General features: G+C 35.9%; 2 protein-coding genes across 2 annotated transcripts; one reads left to right on the forward strand and one right to left on the reverse strand.

Moving 5' to 3' along the window:
• The first annotated feature begins 764 nt into the window (after window positions 1-764).
• On the forward strand, window positions 765-5419 carry PKIN1 (SNF1-related protein kinase catalytic subunit alpha KIN10). The gene is made up of 11 exons (XM_006345112.2): window positions 765-909; window positions 1323-1521; window positions 1705-1889; window positions 2028-2210; window positions 2302-2433; window positions 2535-2720; window positions 3182-3271; window positions 3608-3691; window positions 4410-4532; window positions 4606-4836; window positions 5075-5419. Exons 2-11 carry the CDS (start codon window positions 1338-1340, stop codon window positions 5189-5191), a joined length of 1515 nt encoding a protein of 504 aa, XP_006345174.1. The 5' UTR covers window positions 765-909; window positions 1323-1337; the 3' UTR covers window positions 5192-5419.
• Window positions 5420-5814: 395 nt separating this feature from the next.
• LOC102578293 (probable receptor-like protein kinase At5g61350) lies at window positions 5815-19481 on the reverse strand. The gene is made up of 20 exons (XM_015307653.1): window positions 19286-19481; window positions 18976-19080; window positions 17359-17441; window positions 17112-17196; window positions 16936-17022; window positions 16463-16524; window positions 16130-16311; window positions 15955-16015; window positions 15419-15596; window positions 14177-14215; window positions 14028-14089; window positions 13875-13911; window positions 13343-13392; window positions 12321-12390; window positions 11820-11892; window positions 11297-11373; window positions 11143-11211; window positions 10393-10449; window positions 10210-10347; window positions 5815-8578 (listed from the first exon to the last, which is right to left on the reverse strand). Exons 1-20 carry the CDS (start codon window positions 19352-19354, stop codon window positions 5984-5986), a joined length of 4179 nt encoding a protein of 1392 aa, XP_015163139.1. The 5' UTR covers window positions 19355-19481; the 3' UTR covers window positions 5815-5983.
• Between the last annotated feature and the right edge of the window lie 766 nt (window positions 19482-20247).

Genomic DNA, 20247 nt, shown 5'->3' on the forward strand with positions numbered 1-20247 from the left:
ATAATATTTGCCTTGCGGTTTTTTTTTTTTTTTTTCATTCTCAAGTATTTTTAATCACCTTTTTATTAAAATATTTCAAGTGTTGAAAGACAAAAATAGCAACTTTCACATATAACAAACATAAAAATTATATTTGTATGTTATAACTATAGTTTGCATAATTGTGCTCCATAGCAAATTTTTATGTTTGCTATGGAACTTTTGATTTGTATAATTCGCTACAAACATCCAATTTTATACAAATTGTTCAGTTTTGTATAAATTCATTTATACATTGTAATTTGTATAATAAGATCTGTATTTGTATAATTATAAGTGTATAAGACGAAAATATATGTATTTGTATTTGTACATACACTTTTTTCTCGCTTTATACAAATACAAACACATTTTATCCTTTCAAGTATAAAATGACTAATTGTATACCGAAAATGGTTAATTGTATACCGAATCAGATGGAAAAAAAAGGGATGTTTGCTGCGAATTACAATTAAAATAAACTATTGCTATAACATTTAATTTGAATTAATAGTTTGTTATTCCATATAATTTTCCCCACAAAAATTAAAGACCATTCCAAAATAACAATATTTGAGCGATTGTACTCATGTTTTGTTTAGATGAATTAGGCCCAAAGCAATGAGATGGACCGAACAACCTTTGTAATGGGCCTTGACCAATGAAATTGGGCTAATTTTTGTCGTTATCGATAAACAGTGGAAGAGATGTAATGTACAAGTAACCAATTTGTCCATATCCCGATGCGTATTGCTGAGTCAGATTCTATGCCGGAGAACTACAAAGCTCCCAATCACTTTCTATAAAATTCTCCGCCCTCTTTTTCTCCTTCTCTTTCCCGAGAAAAATCCGCTCATGCACTGAACAAATTCAATTCATAACTTTCTCCAGGTATTTTTTTAACTTCATTTTCTGCTACTTCTTCTGTGTAAAACTTGCAAAATTCCTGTTTTTTTGTGATTATTTTTTTGTGAATAGTTGAGCAAAATCGTGTTTTGAATTAGCAATTACAGTTTTTGAGTTGAGCTTTGATCTGGTTGTTAAGAGTTTTGTTTGATCATTGATTGCGGAATCTTCAACTTTTTAACTTGTATAGCAGGGCGGAACTCTCGAAGATTTTAGGATCGGATTAAGATTCTGCTTTCATTTGATGCTCAATTGACCTAATTTTGTAATGTGAGAATTGAAGTTGTTAACTTTAGTTAATCGTCTGTGTGACTAGAGAAAGGATTTGCTGTGTGATTCAAGATGAATTAGCTAGGTATTTCAACTGTTTTGACTAAATTGCTAGAGGTGTGAATCAGGTGTTCTATTAGCAAATGAGTTCCAGAGGTGGTGGAATTGCAGAATCTCCTTATTTAAGGAACTACAGGGTTGGAAAAACTCTTGGACATGGATCCTTTGGTAAAGTTAAAATTGCTGAGCATTTGCTCACTGGGCATAAAGTGGCGATCAAAATCCTTAACCGTCGGAAAATGAAGACTCCAGACATGGAAGAAAAACGTATGAATCTCATACCTGGGTATCATTAAGTTTACATCAAAATTCGGTTTTTTTCTCTCTTTCCACCTTGATATATTTTTGTGAAGTTTAAAACAAGTTCATTTGAAGCTCATCTTGGTTAGTTCCTTTGAGAATTTAGATGGTTATCCATCGAACATCTAAATTTACTTTATCTTTGTGCAGTGAGGAGAGAAATAAAAATATGTAGATTATTTGTGCATCCACATGTCATACGACTCTATGAAGTGATAGAGACACCAACAGATATATATGTTGTGATGGAGTATGTCAAGTCTGGTGAGCTCTTTGATTATATTGTAGAAAAAGGCAGGTTACAGGAAGATGAAGCTCGGAAATTTTTTCAGCAGGTAGAGTTAATTTTATTTTCTTGGTCCTTTTGATAGAGCAAATGACAGTTTTAACTGTGATTTTAGGTCTTACGAGATTAATGTAGTTTCTTTTTTGTCGCTCAAATTGTTATTGCTTGGTTGTTTCACTGGGGACAGATTATTGCTGGTGTGGAGTACTGCCATAAGAATATGGTGGTTCATCGGGACCTTAAGCCTGAGAATCTGCTTTTGGATGCAAGACGCAATGTAAAGATAGCAGATTTTGGCTTGGGCAACATCATGCGAGATGGCCATTTTCTGAAGACTAGTTGTGGAAGTCCAAATTATGCAGCTCCTGAGGTGGAAACCTGTACAGCTTGTAATCTTTAAGATGACCATATCTCTTTTTGAGCTGGATTGCTGAAGGTCAATAGACAACATTTATTTGCAGGTTGTCTCTGGGAAACTATATGCTGGTCCTGAGGTAGATGTTTGGAGTTGTGGCGTTATCTTATATGCTCTTCTTTGTGGTACACTTCCTTTCGATGACGAAAATATACCCAACCTTTTCAAGAAAATAAAGGTACATCCATTGATCTACTTTTCTGTCTGGTTTCCCTAGATTTTCCAAGTTTTTATAGTTTGATGTAGTGGTGCTTACATGGTTGACCATGTGTCATTTAGAGTGGAGTCTACACCCTTCCAAGTCATCTGTCACCTTTAGCTAGGGATTTGATACCAAGGATGCTAATTGTTGACCCTATGAAGCGCATATCGGTACCTGATATTCGTCAGCACCAGTGGTTCAAAATTCATCTTCCTCGGTATTTGGCGGTTCCTCCACCTGATGCTAGGCAACATCTTAAAAAGGTAACTATAACATTATTATGCTAATAACAAAGGTATCTTGTATGATGCTGAAAGTGTTCCTATTGGCTTGACCCCTTTTTGTCCACTGCTACCTTTAAATCCTACAAGATATGCTGCTGTATATCTGGAAACCCAAACTGGGCACTGGCTCTTGTGGTTTCTCCATTTGTTAGTCTTGTATTAATTCAAGTTGTGACATAAAAGAATCATGAAGTATGCTTCCAAAGAAAATCAAAATACTGTTATCAATCTTCACTTCCTCTTACAAGATCAGGGAACACTTATGTTTCTTGCTGCCATTGCGGAGGATCTCATTTGTCCAGAGATGTCAAAAAGTTGTCATAACTATCCCATATATATCTCGTTCCTCATGTATATGACTGTCTGTTTGTTAAATAATGTGGTATGCAATTCTTTCTATTTACTCGTTCTTGCTGTAACTATAAGCTGTCCTGCTGCAGCTTGATGAGGAAATTCTCCAGCAAGTAAGTAGGATGCGGATTGATAGAGACCAGTTGCTTGATTCTTTGCAAAAGAGAATACAGGATGATGTACGTTGCTTCTTACATCACTACCGGCGACTCTATCTCTTGTTGTAGCTACTTTTCTATTCTTTGGGGTTTTCTCTATTGCATATGCCTAATAATATGGTACTGAAAAAGGAAAAGAATCTAGCAATTGTAGATATACTTGTGTTTTACATATCTACACTAGAAATTGAGGCTTTTAAGTGGATTTGCTGATCCTTGAGGGGAGTTATATACTTTGTGAGTCAACTAAGTTTTGGGTCACATTAAATCAAATCGATTGCAAAGGGATGAGGTGTGGTAATTGTTAAACCTTTTCATTACTTCAGTTTGCTTTATACCTTTATGCGTCTGTTTCAGGCTACTGTTGCATACTATCTGCTGTACGACAACCGTTCCATGGCTTCCAGTGGGTATCTAGGAGATGAGTTTCAGGAATCTGTGGTATGCCCTCTCTTATTTTTACTTCATTCATTATTTCTCAGTGCATAAAATTTTTGGGCTTACATTTACTACCATTCTGTCAAAAAAGAATATGTGAACTGCAGACCGTTCATGCTATTCTGGGATTGTCAAGAGTCAGATAGGAAAATTATAATTTGTGAAATCCCATCACAATGAAGATACTACTCCTACAGATATGCTGCTCTTTTTTGCACAAATAAGGGAGAGGAGATGCTACTATGTTCTGTACTTCACCAACTATATTCTATTTGTTATTCACCTTGTAATTTCTATATTACCTCTGAACTTCTTACTGATAGTATCAGAGTCTATAAATAATCTTATTAACTCAGAAGTGGGAATTTTTGTGTTTGGGGTTTGGGAGAGGTAGCAGTGTCCTTGATATTTGCTTTGATTGAATCTGTTGGCTTTCTATAATATGAAGGTGAAAATCTGCAAAGCATGCCAAGAGTCATTGTTTTCTGTACATGAGTAAATTCAAGATACACTACTATGGTTCCCATTGCCGCTCTTACTACTAGTTTGAAACACTGGTGGTTGGGTTCAGGCTTTAAACAATATTACTTTTGTAACTTCTGTACCCTTCCCTTAGTTTAGAGCTATGCTTCTTCAAATGTCAGATAATGTTTTACTATAGCCTCAAGTGTTCCACACTCAATAGATGATCCTTGTAATTTACATTCATGTGTTTCTTCAGGATTGTTATTCCCCTGGATTGTTTCCAAATCTTGACCTACAGCTGTCTACTGGGAACGGAGTTTCTGAAGAGAGTTTGAGACGCCCATTTCGCAAAGAGAAAATGTGGCTAGTTGGACTTCAGGTTAATTTTTTTGCAGCATATGTAATGGAAATATTGTGTGAATTTCCTCATTTCACGTTGATTACTTTTTCAGTCTCCAGCAAATCCAAAGGAGATCATGAATCAGGTTCTGGGGACTCTGCTGGAACTAAATGTTCGATGGAAAAAAATTGGGCACTATAATATGAAGTGTTTATGGTGTCATGATCTTCATCTTCATAGTATGGCCAACAATCATATGAATGATGATGATCATTTTATTAGCAATGCAACTGCCATAAGTACACATTTACAGCCACAACCTACTGTGAAGTTTGAAATGCAGGTACGGTTATCTTTTTTCCCATCATCTTTTGCTCTCAACATAGTGGTTGTTTGCTAACTGTGGCATGATTTTGGACAACAATTCTAGCTTCTGGTACTCAAATTTATCGATTGTTTGACTTGCGTTCAAAAAAATAATCCAGTTAAATACAGAATACCATTGATTCTACTAGTAGGAGCCCTTCTAGTTTTTTAAATTCAAATCTTGCTAATATGGATTTGCTTTAATACTGTTACAGCTGTACAAAACTGAGGATGAAAAATACCTGCTTGATCTCCAAAGAATTAGCGGTCCGCAGTTCCTCTTCCTGGATTTCTGTGCTGGTTTCATTAGGCAGCTAGAGGGACCACAATGATTGGACAGTAAGAGGAGGATGTATGGAGTAATTGTTGTGTAATTTGTTGACAAATGAGAAACCTTGTTGTACATATAAATGTTAATAGGTTTATAATGTTCCTTACCTATACTTTAAATTTGTGTTCATGTTTCTATAGTTCAGGCTTATGCCAGAAGTGATATTCTCTCTCAGTAAAAGTGCCTGCAGGTCTCTCATTCCAATTAATTTTAGAGATTTTGACATTCAGTTGTTATGGTGTTTCCTTTCAATTGGAATCGTTAGATAAGATATACGTCTTTACCCATAATACTACTACGTTCCTTTTTAGTCTGTTTCAAAAGTTGTCTGCTTTTATTACAAATGAAACGTATCACAACTTGTCCTACTTCCATTTACTCTTTATCTGCGTAAAAGCTAATGTACTCATCGTGGTGACACCTCCAACAAGAAATAGATTAACTCGTATTTCTTGACAAATGTGAATTATAAGTAATTTCATAACATATATTTCGCCATTTTACAAGTTTACTGGCTTTCTAAATTCTACAAGAGAGCAGAATTACATATTGAAAAATTAACACCTGACTGAAGATAAATCAGTAAAATACAACTACAAGGGGAAAGTCAATTAGATCCTTGGATTACAGAAAAAACTTCTGGTATGTCTCCAGTTATATGAACTAAACAGGAAATCAATCACAGATAACCCAATAATGCTTGAAAAAGTAAAGTAAAAAAAAACATGAAAACAGAAAAAATCAAAAAACAAAAAGGCTGATCATCTTTGGTTTTAGTTACTTATTACAGTTATTATCTTCCTTGAAAACCTTCTAAGAACATAGGAGAACCAACCACCACTCCAGAATCATCATTAATGTCAATGAGCTGAGCTTCTTTATTGCTCTTCGAATTCGTTCCAGGCTGTTCTGAAGAACTTGGCTTGGAATTTTCATTCTCATTCTCTTTCTCGTTCTCGTTCTTCACTGGAACACTACTCGGGGATGCACTTTCAAGCTGCAAGGCATATTCTAAGTTCCACAAAACATCTCCCATTGCAGGCCTATCAACCCCATATTCTGCCAAGCATTTCTCTGCAGCTTCCACGTATTTCCTTAACGCCTCAGGGCTAATGGTTCCTGCAATATGAGGGTCTATGATCTTCTCCAGAGTGCCCTTTCTGTGTTGCTGCATTGCCCACTCTGCCAAATTCACTTGTTCTCTTGGCAATGCAGGATCAAGAGCAGGTCTTGCACATAGTACCTCAAAAAGGACTACCCCGAATGAGTACACATCAGATTTTTCTGTTAGTTGTTGTCTTCTGAAGTATTCAGGATCAAGGTAACCAAAACTACCCTTCACTGCTGTGCTAACATGTGTTTGCTCCAGTGAAGGACCGGTTTTTGACAAGCCAAAATCAGCCATCTTTGCGACAAAGTCCTCATCAAGGAGGATGTTTGTAGTTTTTATATCGCGATGTATTATTCCCTGAGTTGAACCAGTGTGAAGGTAGTGCAGTCCTCGAGCAGCTCCTATGCAGATTTCGAGCCTTTGTTTCCATGTCAGAGTTGGCAAAGTGGAACCATAAATGTGGTCACGCAAAGGACCATTAGACATGTACTCATAGACTAGAATCATTTCTGATTGTTCATCACAATAACCAATGAGTGAAACAAGATGTCGATGCCTAAGCTTGGATAGCAACTCAATTTCTGTTAGGAATTCGTTGATGCCCTGTGAGGATGATGGATTTCCTCGCTTTATAGCTAGTTTTGTTCCATCTTCCGAAACACCAAGATACACTTTTCCAAAGCCTCCAACACCAATGACTGCTTTTTCATCAAAGTTTTTTGTTGTTTTCTTGATTTCATTGAAAGTAAAGACGCGGCCAAAGTTGAGGCCAGAGGATATGATTGTTGAACAACTAGTCTTGCTCTTGCTTGACATGAAGCTGCAGTAACTAGCATTGAGAGGAAGCCATGAAGAGAATGTCTTCTGCTTCTCCCAACCCTTTGTTGGCTTCCTTCGCCAACGAACAATGCCCATCAAAAGCAATACTAATGCTGTAACCCCCATTGCCAATCCAAAAGCTGCAGCAATTCTCATTCCGCGTGATCTTGGCATTACACCATGCCGTCCACCAGATGAGAACAGCCCATCCAAGCTTCCCTCCATGTTGCTCATCTTCATGACCTCCAATCCATTGAGGATGGCATTTGGGAGGATAGACTGGACGTTTGACGCGGGTCCCACCTGCACTATGATCGAACCGTTGGTGATGGCTGTGGCATTGAGCACAAAGTCTTTGTAATAAGGGGTGGCCAACTCTGAAGTCAGTGTTGAAAGGTCAAGACTAGAGACCCCCACCACTTCATTAACATAGACATTGAAGTACAACTCATTTAGGCCTTTGCTCACAATATCACAGAAATGCATTCTGATAAAGTAGGAAAAGCTCGAATCAACGTCCATCTCCCACGTTAGCTTGAAATTCGAGTTGGGCACCCCAGAATCTGCCATCATATCAGCCGTAGCATAAACTGAACTCGGGGCAATCAAAGGTGTCGCCCCTCCATCTGGATAAACGATTGTCGTTAGAGGAACCGACACATTCTGAGCCCCTTCAGGAAATGCCATGTACTTATTATCAGGCAACCATGTCCTCCACAATGTATCATTTTTTGGTGTGACAATTGGCCCTCCAACATTTAACCGATAACTTACTTCAAACGCGAATTGAGACAGGCCATTAAAATCACCAACAGGGGAAACTGCAGCAGCTGAATCAGGAATGAGATCATCTGGTGCTGACACAAACTCAATGGCATTGATAAAAGCAAAAGATCTCTTCAAAGGTGAAAATTTGAGAGTGAATTGAGATGAAGTAATATTAATAAGGTATTCTTTGAACACAACTTTACTAGTATCTTTCACTGAGAAATCATGAAGTAAAACAATATTATCAGAAGTAACAGTAAACATAGCACTTGCTAGATTATAATTTGGATGTTGAATAGGATAAAAGTACAAACGCACCCAATGTCTGCCTGGTTTGAAAACAAGAAACCTATACATAGACTCACTTTCAAATATTCTTGCTGTATGATATAACAAAGAGGCAGAGGAAAAAGAAGTGACCTTTTCTGATAAAGACTTAACAGAAGCTAAAATAGTCTCATCAGTAGACAAGTAAGAAGCAGATTGAGGATCAGACTTAAAAGTCCTTCCATCATCAAGCAAAGTAGTATCAGGGGATCCACAATTGATCAGATAGTTATCGGTCGGCGTAAACGTTCCTTTTGAAGCTGAAGTAGCTACATTTGCAAAAACTAGTACAAGATAAGCAAAAATGACAAGAGGGTGTTTTCTTCCTCTCATCTTTTTGTTGTATGAGAGAAAAAATGTTAGATGTTAGAATACTAAAATTGTTGAATAGACATAAGTGAAAGACAATTCTTGAATTAGAGTATAGCACGTCTATGTTTGTAAGTAGTAAAGAAGAATATTGTGAACATTTGTTGTTAACATGTTAGGATTTAGGACAGAACGTGCCTTGTTGTAGCTGTAGACTTATAAAGACTTTTTCAGTGATTCTGTTAATTATCCATAAACTGATTCTTAAAACAGTTTTTTTTTATTAAAAAAAAAAATTAAGAAAGGATGTGATTAACTACCAATAAACAGAAAAGTCCAAAGCGCGTATCCAGCTGGGAATATAATGCTTTAAAGAAAAACTTTTTTTAATTAGTTGACCTTTGAAGGGAAATGGCTATCATCATCATCATCATCATTATATAGAAGAATCAGTTAATCATCCTTTGTTTATGCAATTTGTAGGACCAAATACCGGATTTTTAGGTATGTTAATGTCTCTCTGTAAGTGCTAAGAGTTTTAAGTTTTGACTAACCGACTTACGATGATGTTATAACAAGTTAAATTACATTGACAGTGGACTTTTTTTACATAGTGTATATACTTCAATGCCAATTAAGTTTGGATTATGGTACAAATAGTCAAATGTTGTACTTTCTCATTCATGAATGAGACTGATTTTTATGCTTATAAAACAAAGTGACGGTGAAAAAAGTAAGAACTTTAAAATGTAAATGCTTCCTTACACGCTAAAATTTGCAGCTGCAATAAACATAAAAATAAATCCACTAGCCAATATTCAATGAACTAAATTTACGATCTTCGTTGTACGCCACTAAAAAACCGTCAACATAATGGCTAATTTCCCAGAACTCAACTCAAAATCCTTCCTCATTGCGCTAGAAATCATAAAATTGCGAAGAAAAATAGACGATGAAAACTGTAAATGTATTATTGGTGATCTTGTAAAAGCTTCCAAACAAGCAGAACTCAGAAGGCATTAATACAGTAGTAAAGCAACCATGTTGATAATAGTCCCTTTTCTATAGGTGACAGCCTCTTGTTTTGTGAAAAGACAGTGTCGAAAATCTTAAAGCCCGTACAAGGACAGTAGGATATGGAGCAGTAACCGTTGCACTGGAGCAAGAAAACACTACATATGCTAAGGCGAAAGAGCGTTGGCTCCTGGGTCAAGCGGCCCAGGGGCTTCTGTCATGCTTTCCAGTTGGTGTGCTGAGCTGGTTCAACAACAACATACCCATGGTGTGGGGTCTGGAGGAGGTGGTGTGTCACAATCCTACCCCTACCTTATGAAGGTAGAGAGACTATTTTCAATAAACCCTCCAAAGGATGCGCTAAACTGGTTCATCCAACCAAATTTTTATCACTACAGCTATCAGATAGAAACAAGGTATGAATTTGGTGAAGGAAGCAAATATAATATGAACTGTAATTGCTATACAAACACAAAGGTCCATTCTACTCGAGATACTGTGGCTACAAAATTCGTCGTTTTGGTTTAACTGTATGTATTCCGGGGTAGACCCACCCACTGTTTACAACAAAAGAACAGCCTAGTTAAATAACAGTGCAGGCTTTTACAAGAGAAAAAGTTGAATTCAACAATAAATCTCTATCAAGGAGAAAAATTGGGTTGAGGATCCACCAGTACTGGTCCTGGATATGTGAGGTTAAAAATATTGAAATCAAAATGAGCTTTTACAGAAAAACCAATAATGATAATAATACAAACAATGGAACTAATTACAGGTTGACCATAATTATAGCAGCTGGCAGCCTTCTCCTGCTTTCATGTAAAAGGAACTAATTACAAGTTCAGTAAATATTATTGCAGCCGGCAACCTTGTTCTTCTTGTTTCATGTATAGCAGACCTCTCCTTATCCTCTGCGGAATAAATTAAGCACAATCAACAGATGATAAAAGCGACTAATCAAGAAAGAATCAGAGAAAAAAGGACTTTTGACAGGCGGATCCAAGATTTCAATTTGATGGTCTCGACTAATAATGTTCTTAAGCACCGAACCCATTGTACTTGTATAATTCTGGGATTAGATCCTAATATTTTTTATTTTTTTTTGTAGATTCACATAAAAATCTATACTCTGTGTCAAAAATACTGGGTTCGGATGAACTCAGCGCTGAAGCACTAGGATCTTTTGACTATATCTTACATGTATGTCTCTAATCCCTCTTAACCTATGTCAGAATAAAGCAATTTGCTTTAGTTGCTCGACTGCCCTTTACCCTAGTGCTCAGGACATGCTACACCAACATCCATCGTGTAGCAAAACCTTGTTTACTAAGAAAGAAGCTCAAGAAAAAAGATAGTTTAAATGGCCCCCAAGGCCTAGCTCAAGTGGCAAAAGGTGGAGGATTTGTGGCTTAGGTCGCAGGTTCAAGCCCCACACCATGCAAAGCGAAGCCCGGTATTTAAGTGGAGAAGGGTAGAGGGGCAGGCCCATTATCCACCGAGTTTAGAAGGCTGTGATTGGTCCAAAGGGCGGGTCACAGACGGATTTCTCGGTTATCAAAAAAAAAAAAAAAGATAGTTTAAATGAAGTGTTAAAGAACAAATACCTCAGGTGTATCTCGTATCTGAAGCAGGTCTAATTTCTCTGTTGGTCTACGACTGGTCAGAGTGTTAAGCTGCATTTATTTAGGCACCAAAATATAAAAAACTAATTCATGCCTACTACTTGTTTTTAACTTGAACATGGATTCAAATGTGTACCCAAAAACTTAAGCGCTCAGGATCCTGTGGTGATGGCATCAATCCTTCAGCTTTGAAGAGTTCTGCACGTCTACGATCTGTAGGTAAAGTCTAGGTTATGATGTTTGTACTGAGAATATTAAGCAAAAAGAATAATTAGGCTGTAATATAACACAAAGCAGAAACAATAAGCTCAGCTCTCTGCCTAAAGCCTTCCAAATATAGTTTAGTTTGATAGGGACGACAAATTTTCCGGGTCATGATCACCACTTGGATTGATTGATAAAGCAATCTTTTAATTCAGAAGGACTCATAGATAACACACCAATATGAAGTGTTGTAGCATGTACATCAAGCATGCCAAAAATCTAACACCTATATATGCAAGTGGTACATCTACTTTCAAAACCTATCTATGGAAGTGTTGTAGCCATGTATTAAAGGATCAAAAAGACATCAAATTTCATCCTACAAATGGACCTACTATAATCACTTGCCACAAAAGATAAAGACAAGAAAGGAAAAACCTTATTAGCGACTTTACCTCCTGCTACTTGTTGTGCGTTCCTCAACCATTGTTGAGCAAATGCCGCTGCCTTATTTGCCGTCTCCAGTAACTATCAGCAATTGACAAATTACAGTTCAACATATATAAAGCAAGAGTTTGAAAGCATTAAGCACTTGACAATGAATTAGTATTACATATACACAAATTCGCGTATAGTATATATCAGTAAGCATTTGAGAAAGGAAAATGAGCTTTCGATCATAATTCAAATTGAAAAGGCATGAATTACATGGTCAGTAAGAGAAAACGGGAAAAATTACTCATATGAAGTATAAGGCAGTCAGTAATAGTTAGATTTCAGAGGAATCCCAGGAAAAACAGTTTTCCCCAAAAATCCTCGAACAGAGGCACAAGATTCAAGAAACAAGAATCTTTCTTTTAGGAGGTGAATAAGAAAAGATTAATATAACACAAAAATAAGGATCATAAATAAAATGGATTGACAAATATCGATCAGAGGATTGCTGTACAACTTACTTCATGCCTCTCTCTTGTTCCTTCGGCTAGGCATATATCATGTATCCATTCAACCTCAGCAACACGATACCTTCATAATAATGGCCAAGGGGAAAAATAATAATAAGCAAGCTTAAAGAAGCATAAAGTAGCAGAATAATAGAAATTTTATAGCATTGGTGTTGTGCTTAATATTTTGGGATAGCATATTGGATCCAATCTCCTTACTTAACGCAAAGCAACCAACAGACCAACCCAGAGACTTCTAACACCCCCACCCATTGTAGAATTTCAAATCTTTGGCCTCTTTTATAAGAAAGTTGTTGGAAATTTACTTTTGAGAAAGAAATTAAACAGAACAACATTTTCTTCACCCATTGTAGAATTTCAAATCTTTGGCCTCTTTTATAAGAAAGTTGTTGGAAATTTACTTTTGAGAAAGAAATTAAACAGAACAACATTTTCTTCACCCATTGTAGAATTTCAAATCTTTGGCCTCTTTTATAAGAAAGTTGTTGGAAATTTACTTTTGAGAAAGAAATTAAACAGAACAACATTTTCTTCACCCATTGTAGAATTTCAAATCTTTGGCCTCTTTTATAAGAAAGTTGTTGGAAATTTACTTTTGAGAAAGAAATTAAACAGAACAACATTTTCTTCACCCATTGTAGAATTTCAAATCTTTGGCCTCTTTTATAAGAAAGTTGTTGGAAATTTACTTTTGAGAAAGAAATTAAACAGAACAACATTTTCTTCAATCTGTTTTTGTATGAAAGGAAAAGGAAAGTTCGAAACAAGAAGAAACCAATTCCTTCAAGTTTCCTACCCTTGTTACAAAGAAACTTTTTTTTTGTGAGCTTTTTGAACTGCTTTCCTACAAAACTCCTGCTTGCATAATGAACAGAAAAGGTCAGAAGTTACTTTCTGCATTTTCATTTGGCAACCATATGTTACGTGAAGCTATGTTTCTGTGCCCTTCTTACTTCTTAAACTTAATTACCAATTTTCATCTCTACCAGTAAGGAGTTAGATATTGAACTAACCCATCTTGATCCCAATGTCGTACGATGCGGCATCTACGTTGACTTTCAACCTGCATAAGTTTGTGCTTAATCAGATACAAGTTAAAGAACTTTGAAGATTTTTGACGAGGGAATAAAATCTTCAGTAGAAACTTGTCTTTATTATGGTGGGACATCTAGACATGACACCGCCTCTGGTGAAAATAATAGTCTTTTATATCGTCCTCAAAAGAAAACAACCAAAACCAAGGTTCATCTAGCAAAGATATTGAATTCTAAACTTGCTGAAGTGAGAAATGGTCAAAGTGTTCAAGAAGAACATTTTCAGTTTAAACAAACCGTCAGGTGCACCAAGGATATTTTACATGGATGCAATATTATACATGTTAGTGTATGGTGAAGAACCTCGACTATTTTACATTTAAAAGTCATCACATAGCAGTTTAGACCCTTGTGTTAATGAACTCATAAGTAGTAAATAAGCACCATGCTAACATGAAGGCTCATGGTACAAAAACAAAAGCATCTAATGGGACAAAAAGCTGATATTCACCTCCAGAAAGAAACGCCCATCTGGAAGTGGCTCACATCTACGCAAAGAGATGAAGGTTATCAATTTCTATAAACAAGGATAAAATGATGGAATCGATAGAAGAATAAACATAAAAGATATCCCGAAAATCTGAACAGGTCGCAGAACACCTACTCTATAATCTCCACTTCACAAGCATAATCAGCTACCGAACCTGTCGTAGAATCATGAACAGCCTGCATGATTAACAGTGAAGCCTCAGCCAAAAGTGAAGGCAGCAAAACCAAGCATAATAACTGGGGGGAAATCAAAGGAAAACCTACCATTCCCATTCGGCGATTTCCTTCCATTATCCTCCTGATCTGTTTCAACAACAAAATTTGTCAGCTTTTACAAGACAAGTATGCATGTGAGATCTATGAAATTCCATCTTAACTATGCATGATTGAAAGGTTTGTTTGCAATCTAGGGATAGCAAGAGAAAACTAAAATACGAGAGAAAAAAAGGAGGGACAAGTATTATAATGCTTTTCATTTATTTTGTTTGAGCTGGACAGTCAGAAAGAAATATATACTTTCCACATTCCTATTCTATGCCCAGGGAACAATTGCAAAAAACTCTCTATTTTATGTTGTTTCCTTATATTTATACAATCAAACACGAAGAAGAAGATTCTCAATACTTTATTCCCTCTCTTTTGCTTCTAAATATATTGTTCATTAGCTAAAGCTAACAATAGTTGAGGCCTGCTCACTGGTTAGTCCGATGGATTACTTGCAGGAGCCATCTTGCAGAGATGCTCTAGATGTCTTTTCAGAATTGCACAAATTAGCAAAAGAGAATCACAATTGCCAGATCTGGTCCTCCTCAATCAAGTATACATTTTTGTATCATGTCTTCGAAAATCTTAGACAAAAAATAATCAATATCTAAAAAATCCCCATTTCAAATTCTGCCACTTCCTGGGCACTCTTACATAATGTCCAGATCTGACAGAAGACTTTCAAAAGATTGTCTGAACAGACTCTGAAGTATACATATAAGTGGGACATTTAGAGAATCCCTAATTTCAGAGGATGTCTAACAAATAAACTGAGTAGTGGATATATTGGATTTGTAATTTCAGAAAATCCCTAACTGTGCAGGCTGGATATATTGGATTTGTAAAGTAGATCCCAGTTTTACTTTGGGCCCGAAGTGCAGTCGTTGTAACTGTTGTTTTTTTTTTTTTTTTTTTAGACTTAAATAAAATAAGATAATAGTACTTCTTTTAATAATGGTTCCAATACTTCTACTAGTGGTGATAAGCTTCAATCATCTAAACACTTCTTACCTCATAATTTTTTTATGTCAAAGTAGCACCAAAAGTTTTATTGAAACCTTTTCTTATATCTGGTAAACTAAGACGCAATGAAAGGGACCATAGGTAATAGAATTCTAAAAAAATCATGATCCTCAAGATATAGAAATAGAACAATGATGGTTCATCTAGGTCCCACGCCGAAAAAGGTAAAACTGCATTCTACACTAATAGTCAAGAAAATAATAGTTAGGTAGCACTCACCATAAGTCTGTAACGAGGTTCAAAAATGTTGAGTGCGAGCTTCTCGCATGGTAGAATAACGTCCATGACGAAAAGAGGCAGCAAGTCAACACCGGGGTTTATCAAACTGTCATTCTCAGCCTTCCTTTCAGCATATTCCTCAGGAAAAGTTTTTTCTATTATGTTTTTCAACGTTACACTGAAAACGTGCAAATAAGAATGACGTGTATTAGCCACACAAGACAAATATAGATAATGAAATTTTAGCCACATGGGACAAAATGAGTTCAATCAAATCATTAATATTAGTGAAGAGTCATCAAGGTATGTAAAGGTACAGACACAATATGCTTTCTATTCCTTTTGCAGGAAGAATTGTGGTCTAGAAAATCAATTTATTTACACAGAATTACAAGAGAGGAAGCAATAAAGCATGTGACTGGATGCTACTAGGGATCATTTACTATCCTAAAAAAGAACAGAAAAATAGAGAAACCACAGTCTCAGCAGTAAGTGTAAAACAAGTACAATGGGAGGATGAACCATAAGCAACCTACCTGATTGCACACGTTCTGGGACTAATGAAAAGAACTGTTCGGCACAATGGACATTTGTTATCTACAAAATGTTCATCCAAAGGGTAAGGAAGAAGAGTAGGAAGAATAGAAGATGATTATAATTCAATATGTAAAAAAAGTTGGGATAGATAGGACATGCAAATCTAAAACTTACATCGGTCCATTGACTGGAAAAGGCATGCACGGCAAAAAGAATGTCCACAGGGAGTTGTTATAGGTTCATATAATAGCTTTAAGCACAGGGTACAGTCAAATTCATCACTGCGCTGTGGTCTCCCGTGGCTTCTCCTTCCAAGTGTAGTTTTGATCGATTTCTCCAAATTTAGAAGGGGATTGCTACAGTCCAGAAGAAACAACAATTAAAAACTCACCACATAATCAAACTTTACCACAATGCTTCTGGAAAATACACATTATGCTTCTTTTGAACAGCTACTGACATGAAAAAGCATGTCATAGTTATGATTATCACCATAATTTGCTTTACCTTAGAGGATTCATTTGAAGTCCTGAACGGATTATCTCTTGGGCGAGCTCATATTTTTCTAACTGCCAATTCAAGAAATGAGATGAGTGTCCAAGAAGATTATCAACCCATCAAATGTTTAAGAAGAGATTGGAAGTATAGCAATCTCCTTCACTATATTCAAACAGTTACAAACTGACAACAAGCAGAATAAATAAAGAAATAAGGATTTGATGAGATAACAGAAGACCATTGAGTGAACTAGACAGTTGAAGTATCTGCAACTGCAACTCTCATGATAGAACAATGTATACGAGGGGGTCCCCAACACACAAGGAAAACTCCAATTTAGTTATTTAACCCACCCTCAAAGTATAGAGAATTTAGAGAACAACAAAAAGGGAAATAGAAAACAAGGCTATTTTCCAAAACCGACACATGTTTCACCATGTGGTTTCCAAAGCTAATGATGCATGAGACAATAATTTCCTTACCAAAATGAGTGAGTTTGCCTTCAGAATATATGAGGTAACTGAATTGTTCTGCAGCTGCATCACCTTCTCAGCATCCTTTAGTGCAAGCTGATATTGAAGTAAAACAATTTAAATTTGCTGCAAAACCCTCTGTTGAGAAGGTTGAAATCATAGACAATAAAAAAAAGCAGACAGACCCCAGCATATATTGTAGGATCCAACCCACTCAATGGCCTGTATTCTGAATCTGATGCAGATCTACTTTTCAGAAACTGGCTATACCTGGAAGTTCATTCATAAAAAATAAGTTCAGCTATTTGTAAAATGATGAGCAGTCAAATAGAAAACATTAAGTAAAGATGGCAAGATAAACAGAGATGAATCAAAATCGCAGCAAAGCAGTCAATATGCATCAGAAATACCAGGCATAAAAATAAGCTTCACCTGAGGTATGAAGCACATCTGTTGCTAAGAATAAAAGGATCATCCGGCTTAATGTTGCTAGCTCTTGTGTAATGATTGATAGCCTGACCAAGGAAACAGGTATTGAGAAAACAAGAAAATAAATGCAACCATACAAGACCCTTTATGAGATCAAATATAATACAGTGGAAGTTCAAATCATCCTTGCTGAAGGAGCTAGTTTTCGAGTTAACTGACAACACTAAAGAAAAAGTTGATCACTAGACTAGGCACTGGTATGCTTGTCAAAACAACATCTAGAACATCACTCTAAACCAGAGCCCCTCAAGCATCGTCAATTACTATGTCATGTAGTTATAGCTGGATACTGGACCACATGCACTTGATTTTACATCGTCTCAAGATTTTCTCCAAATCTATAGATTATTGAACTGCCCGAGAAACATCACCTCTTACGAAACGAGTATAAAACAATAGACCTAGTCCATTCTTCATCAACCATGAGAAACAGAGAGCTCATAAACATTTTGGTTTTAAATCTTGTGTATCTTTCTGATTCCTAAGATCAAACCTTTGCTTGCTCGTGAAGTAAATATTTCAAGTTATATAATACAGTAGGTTATCGTACCTCTTAAAAGAATACAAGAAACAATGAGAGAACCAAGGGTGTATTATGGTATGGAGAAAAATATTTTCCATGTTCAATCATTTCCAGTATTTAGTTACCAATAGATGTGTCCCCGTAAATTATGGGTGGAGGTCATTTTCCTTTCCAAATAGCACTGATACATACTCTATTTCTCACTTGCTTAGAAGAACACATAACATTTTTAAAACTAAAAAATGTTTACGTGTTCTTTTAAGCAAGTGATCTTTTAAGAACATGTAAATATTATTTTCAATTTTTAATACTTATCAATATTACTGTTCTCAAACCCTATCATCTGCCTTGTAGGATTACCACATGCCACCTAATTATACCCAGACAACCGCATGCCACCTAATTATACCCAGACAATCGCTAGAAAATGATCCATAAGACGATTACTCACATTTTTCATGGAAAACATTTTCCTTAGTTTGAAACCCACCCTTGTGGGGTATGAAAAGCATAAAACTCCCCCCACTAACTTGCAGAATCACTAGCTAATGGATATTCGGCATAAAGAAGTTTACCGTGTTTCCGTGTATTTTTTGGCAATAGAAGCTAGATTCATGATATCAGTACCAACATAGAAAAGAAACTGAAAGATGAATATAGTGGTTTCATATATACGTGATCAATTCCATTTAAGGTTAGCCCCGGAAACGAAGTCATGTTTATGGGATTCACCAATTGCAGTCTTTGACACAGAATCAAATTAATAGGTCCACTTCTTCTTCACTCCACTCCACTTGAAAAAGGCAGACCCAATAAACCATTCCCCCTTCTATTTTCCAATTATATGGATATCTTACACGAATGAAAATCTTTCCAAAAACCAGCCAAGTCAAAGACAGTTAAATTGCAAAACGCTTCCTTTTTGGTTCTAAATCTTCAGTTCTCAAAAATCTTGAATAATCACCAATGCCTCAAGAATAATTTAACCAAGCATCAAAGGCACAACACTATTAACTAAAGAAAATTGGGTTTATTACCTCGTCCCATCTGTTCTCACGATATGCTTTGTTACCCATCTCCACAGTCTCACATAGATGATTGTACCTGTCCCACGATATAGATGGCGTCTCTCCTGAATTCGCCTGCATTCCATCAGAAAATTTTCAGAATCTAAGAAACCCCATTAAAAAAAAAAAACAAGAACAGAATCTAAGATACCCCATTAATGAAGACAGTCCAAGAACAGAATCTAAGAGACCCCCATTAAAGAACACAGAATCTAAGAGACCCCATTAAAGAAGACAACCCAAGAACAGTGGAGTTGTAACTAATATAGAAAAAACTAACCCATGGAAAATCTTGAACATCATCAATGCCTTCAAGATTAAACCCAGAAGAAGAAGCCTCGCCGGACATTGCAAGGAGAGAGAGCTGTAAACAAGAAGTAGTACAAGAGGGTTTAACAAAATTTATGATTAGCGGCGTCGTTTAAAAGCAAAAAGAAGAGGAGTTTAAGTATCGTGTTCTTCCAAGAATCCTTCATTACATACATGGACTGTATTCGTTTACGTGGTCCTTCTCTCTCTGTACTCTGCACAGCAGATCCTCTCTCTCTAGAAAGTAGAAACTTTTCAATCCATAACTTTGGAATTATTGCGAGAGCTTTCGTTCTCAAGAATAAATGCCCCAAATTTTCACTTGGGATAAAAGAATCACTTATAAAGTCTTCCTTACATATTTATAGCCCACAATTGCACCATACGATGAAGTGGGGAAAATTTTATTATGTGGTAATTAGTATGTTACGATTCTATATTAAAAACTTAGTTCGATAATTTTGACTTTTGGTAAAAAAAAAAATATTATATGATATTGTGATTGTGATAATTTTATTTGACTTCGATTTTACACATACTACATAATTATGACTGTCGATTTTTTAAGAAATATGTCAATTGCATTATACTAACATCTTAATTCTTATATATATATATAGAAGAAATATCCAACAAAAAATAAAATACAAGCAATTTCATTGATTAATAAATTACAAAAAAACACTTCAACTAACCTAACTATCAATTGTTTACTATTATTATATAAATATCAAATATCAAACAAATTGAATTTTATACTGAATATTATAGTATATTGTGATATAAAAAATTTAGTTTCGATACATCTTTCGACTTACCATGCTTGTCTCTAACTCACACAATTACAATTTGTCTCCCAATTTAGTCGATCCAGAAAATATTAAAACTCACTAAATTATGAGACAAAAAAAACCTCACGTAATTAAATATTAA

Source organism: Solanum tuberosum, unplaced genomic scaffold (genome assembly GCF_000226075.1).
Source record: "Solanum tuberosum cultivar DM 1-3 516 R44 unplaced genomic scaffold, SolTub_3.0 scf00062, whole genome shotgun sequence".
Classification (NCBI taxonomy): Eukaryota; Viridiplantae; Streptophyta; class Magnoliopsida; order Solanales; family Solanaceae; genus Solanum; species Solanum tuberosum.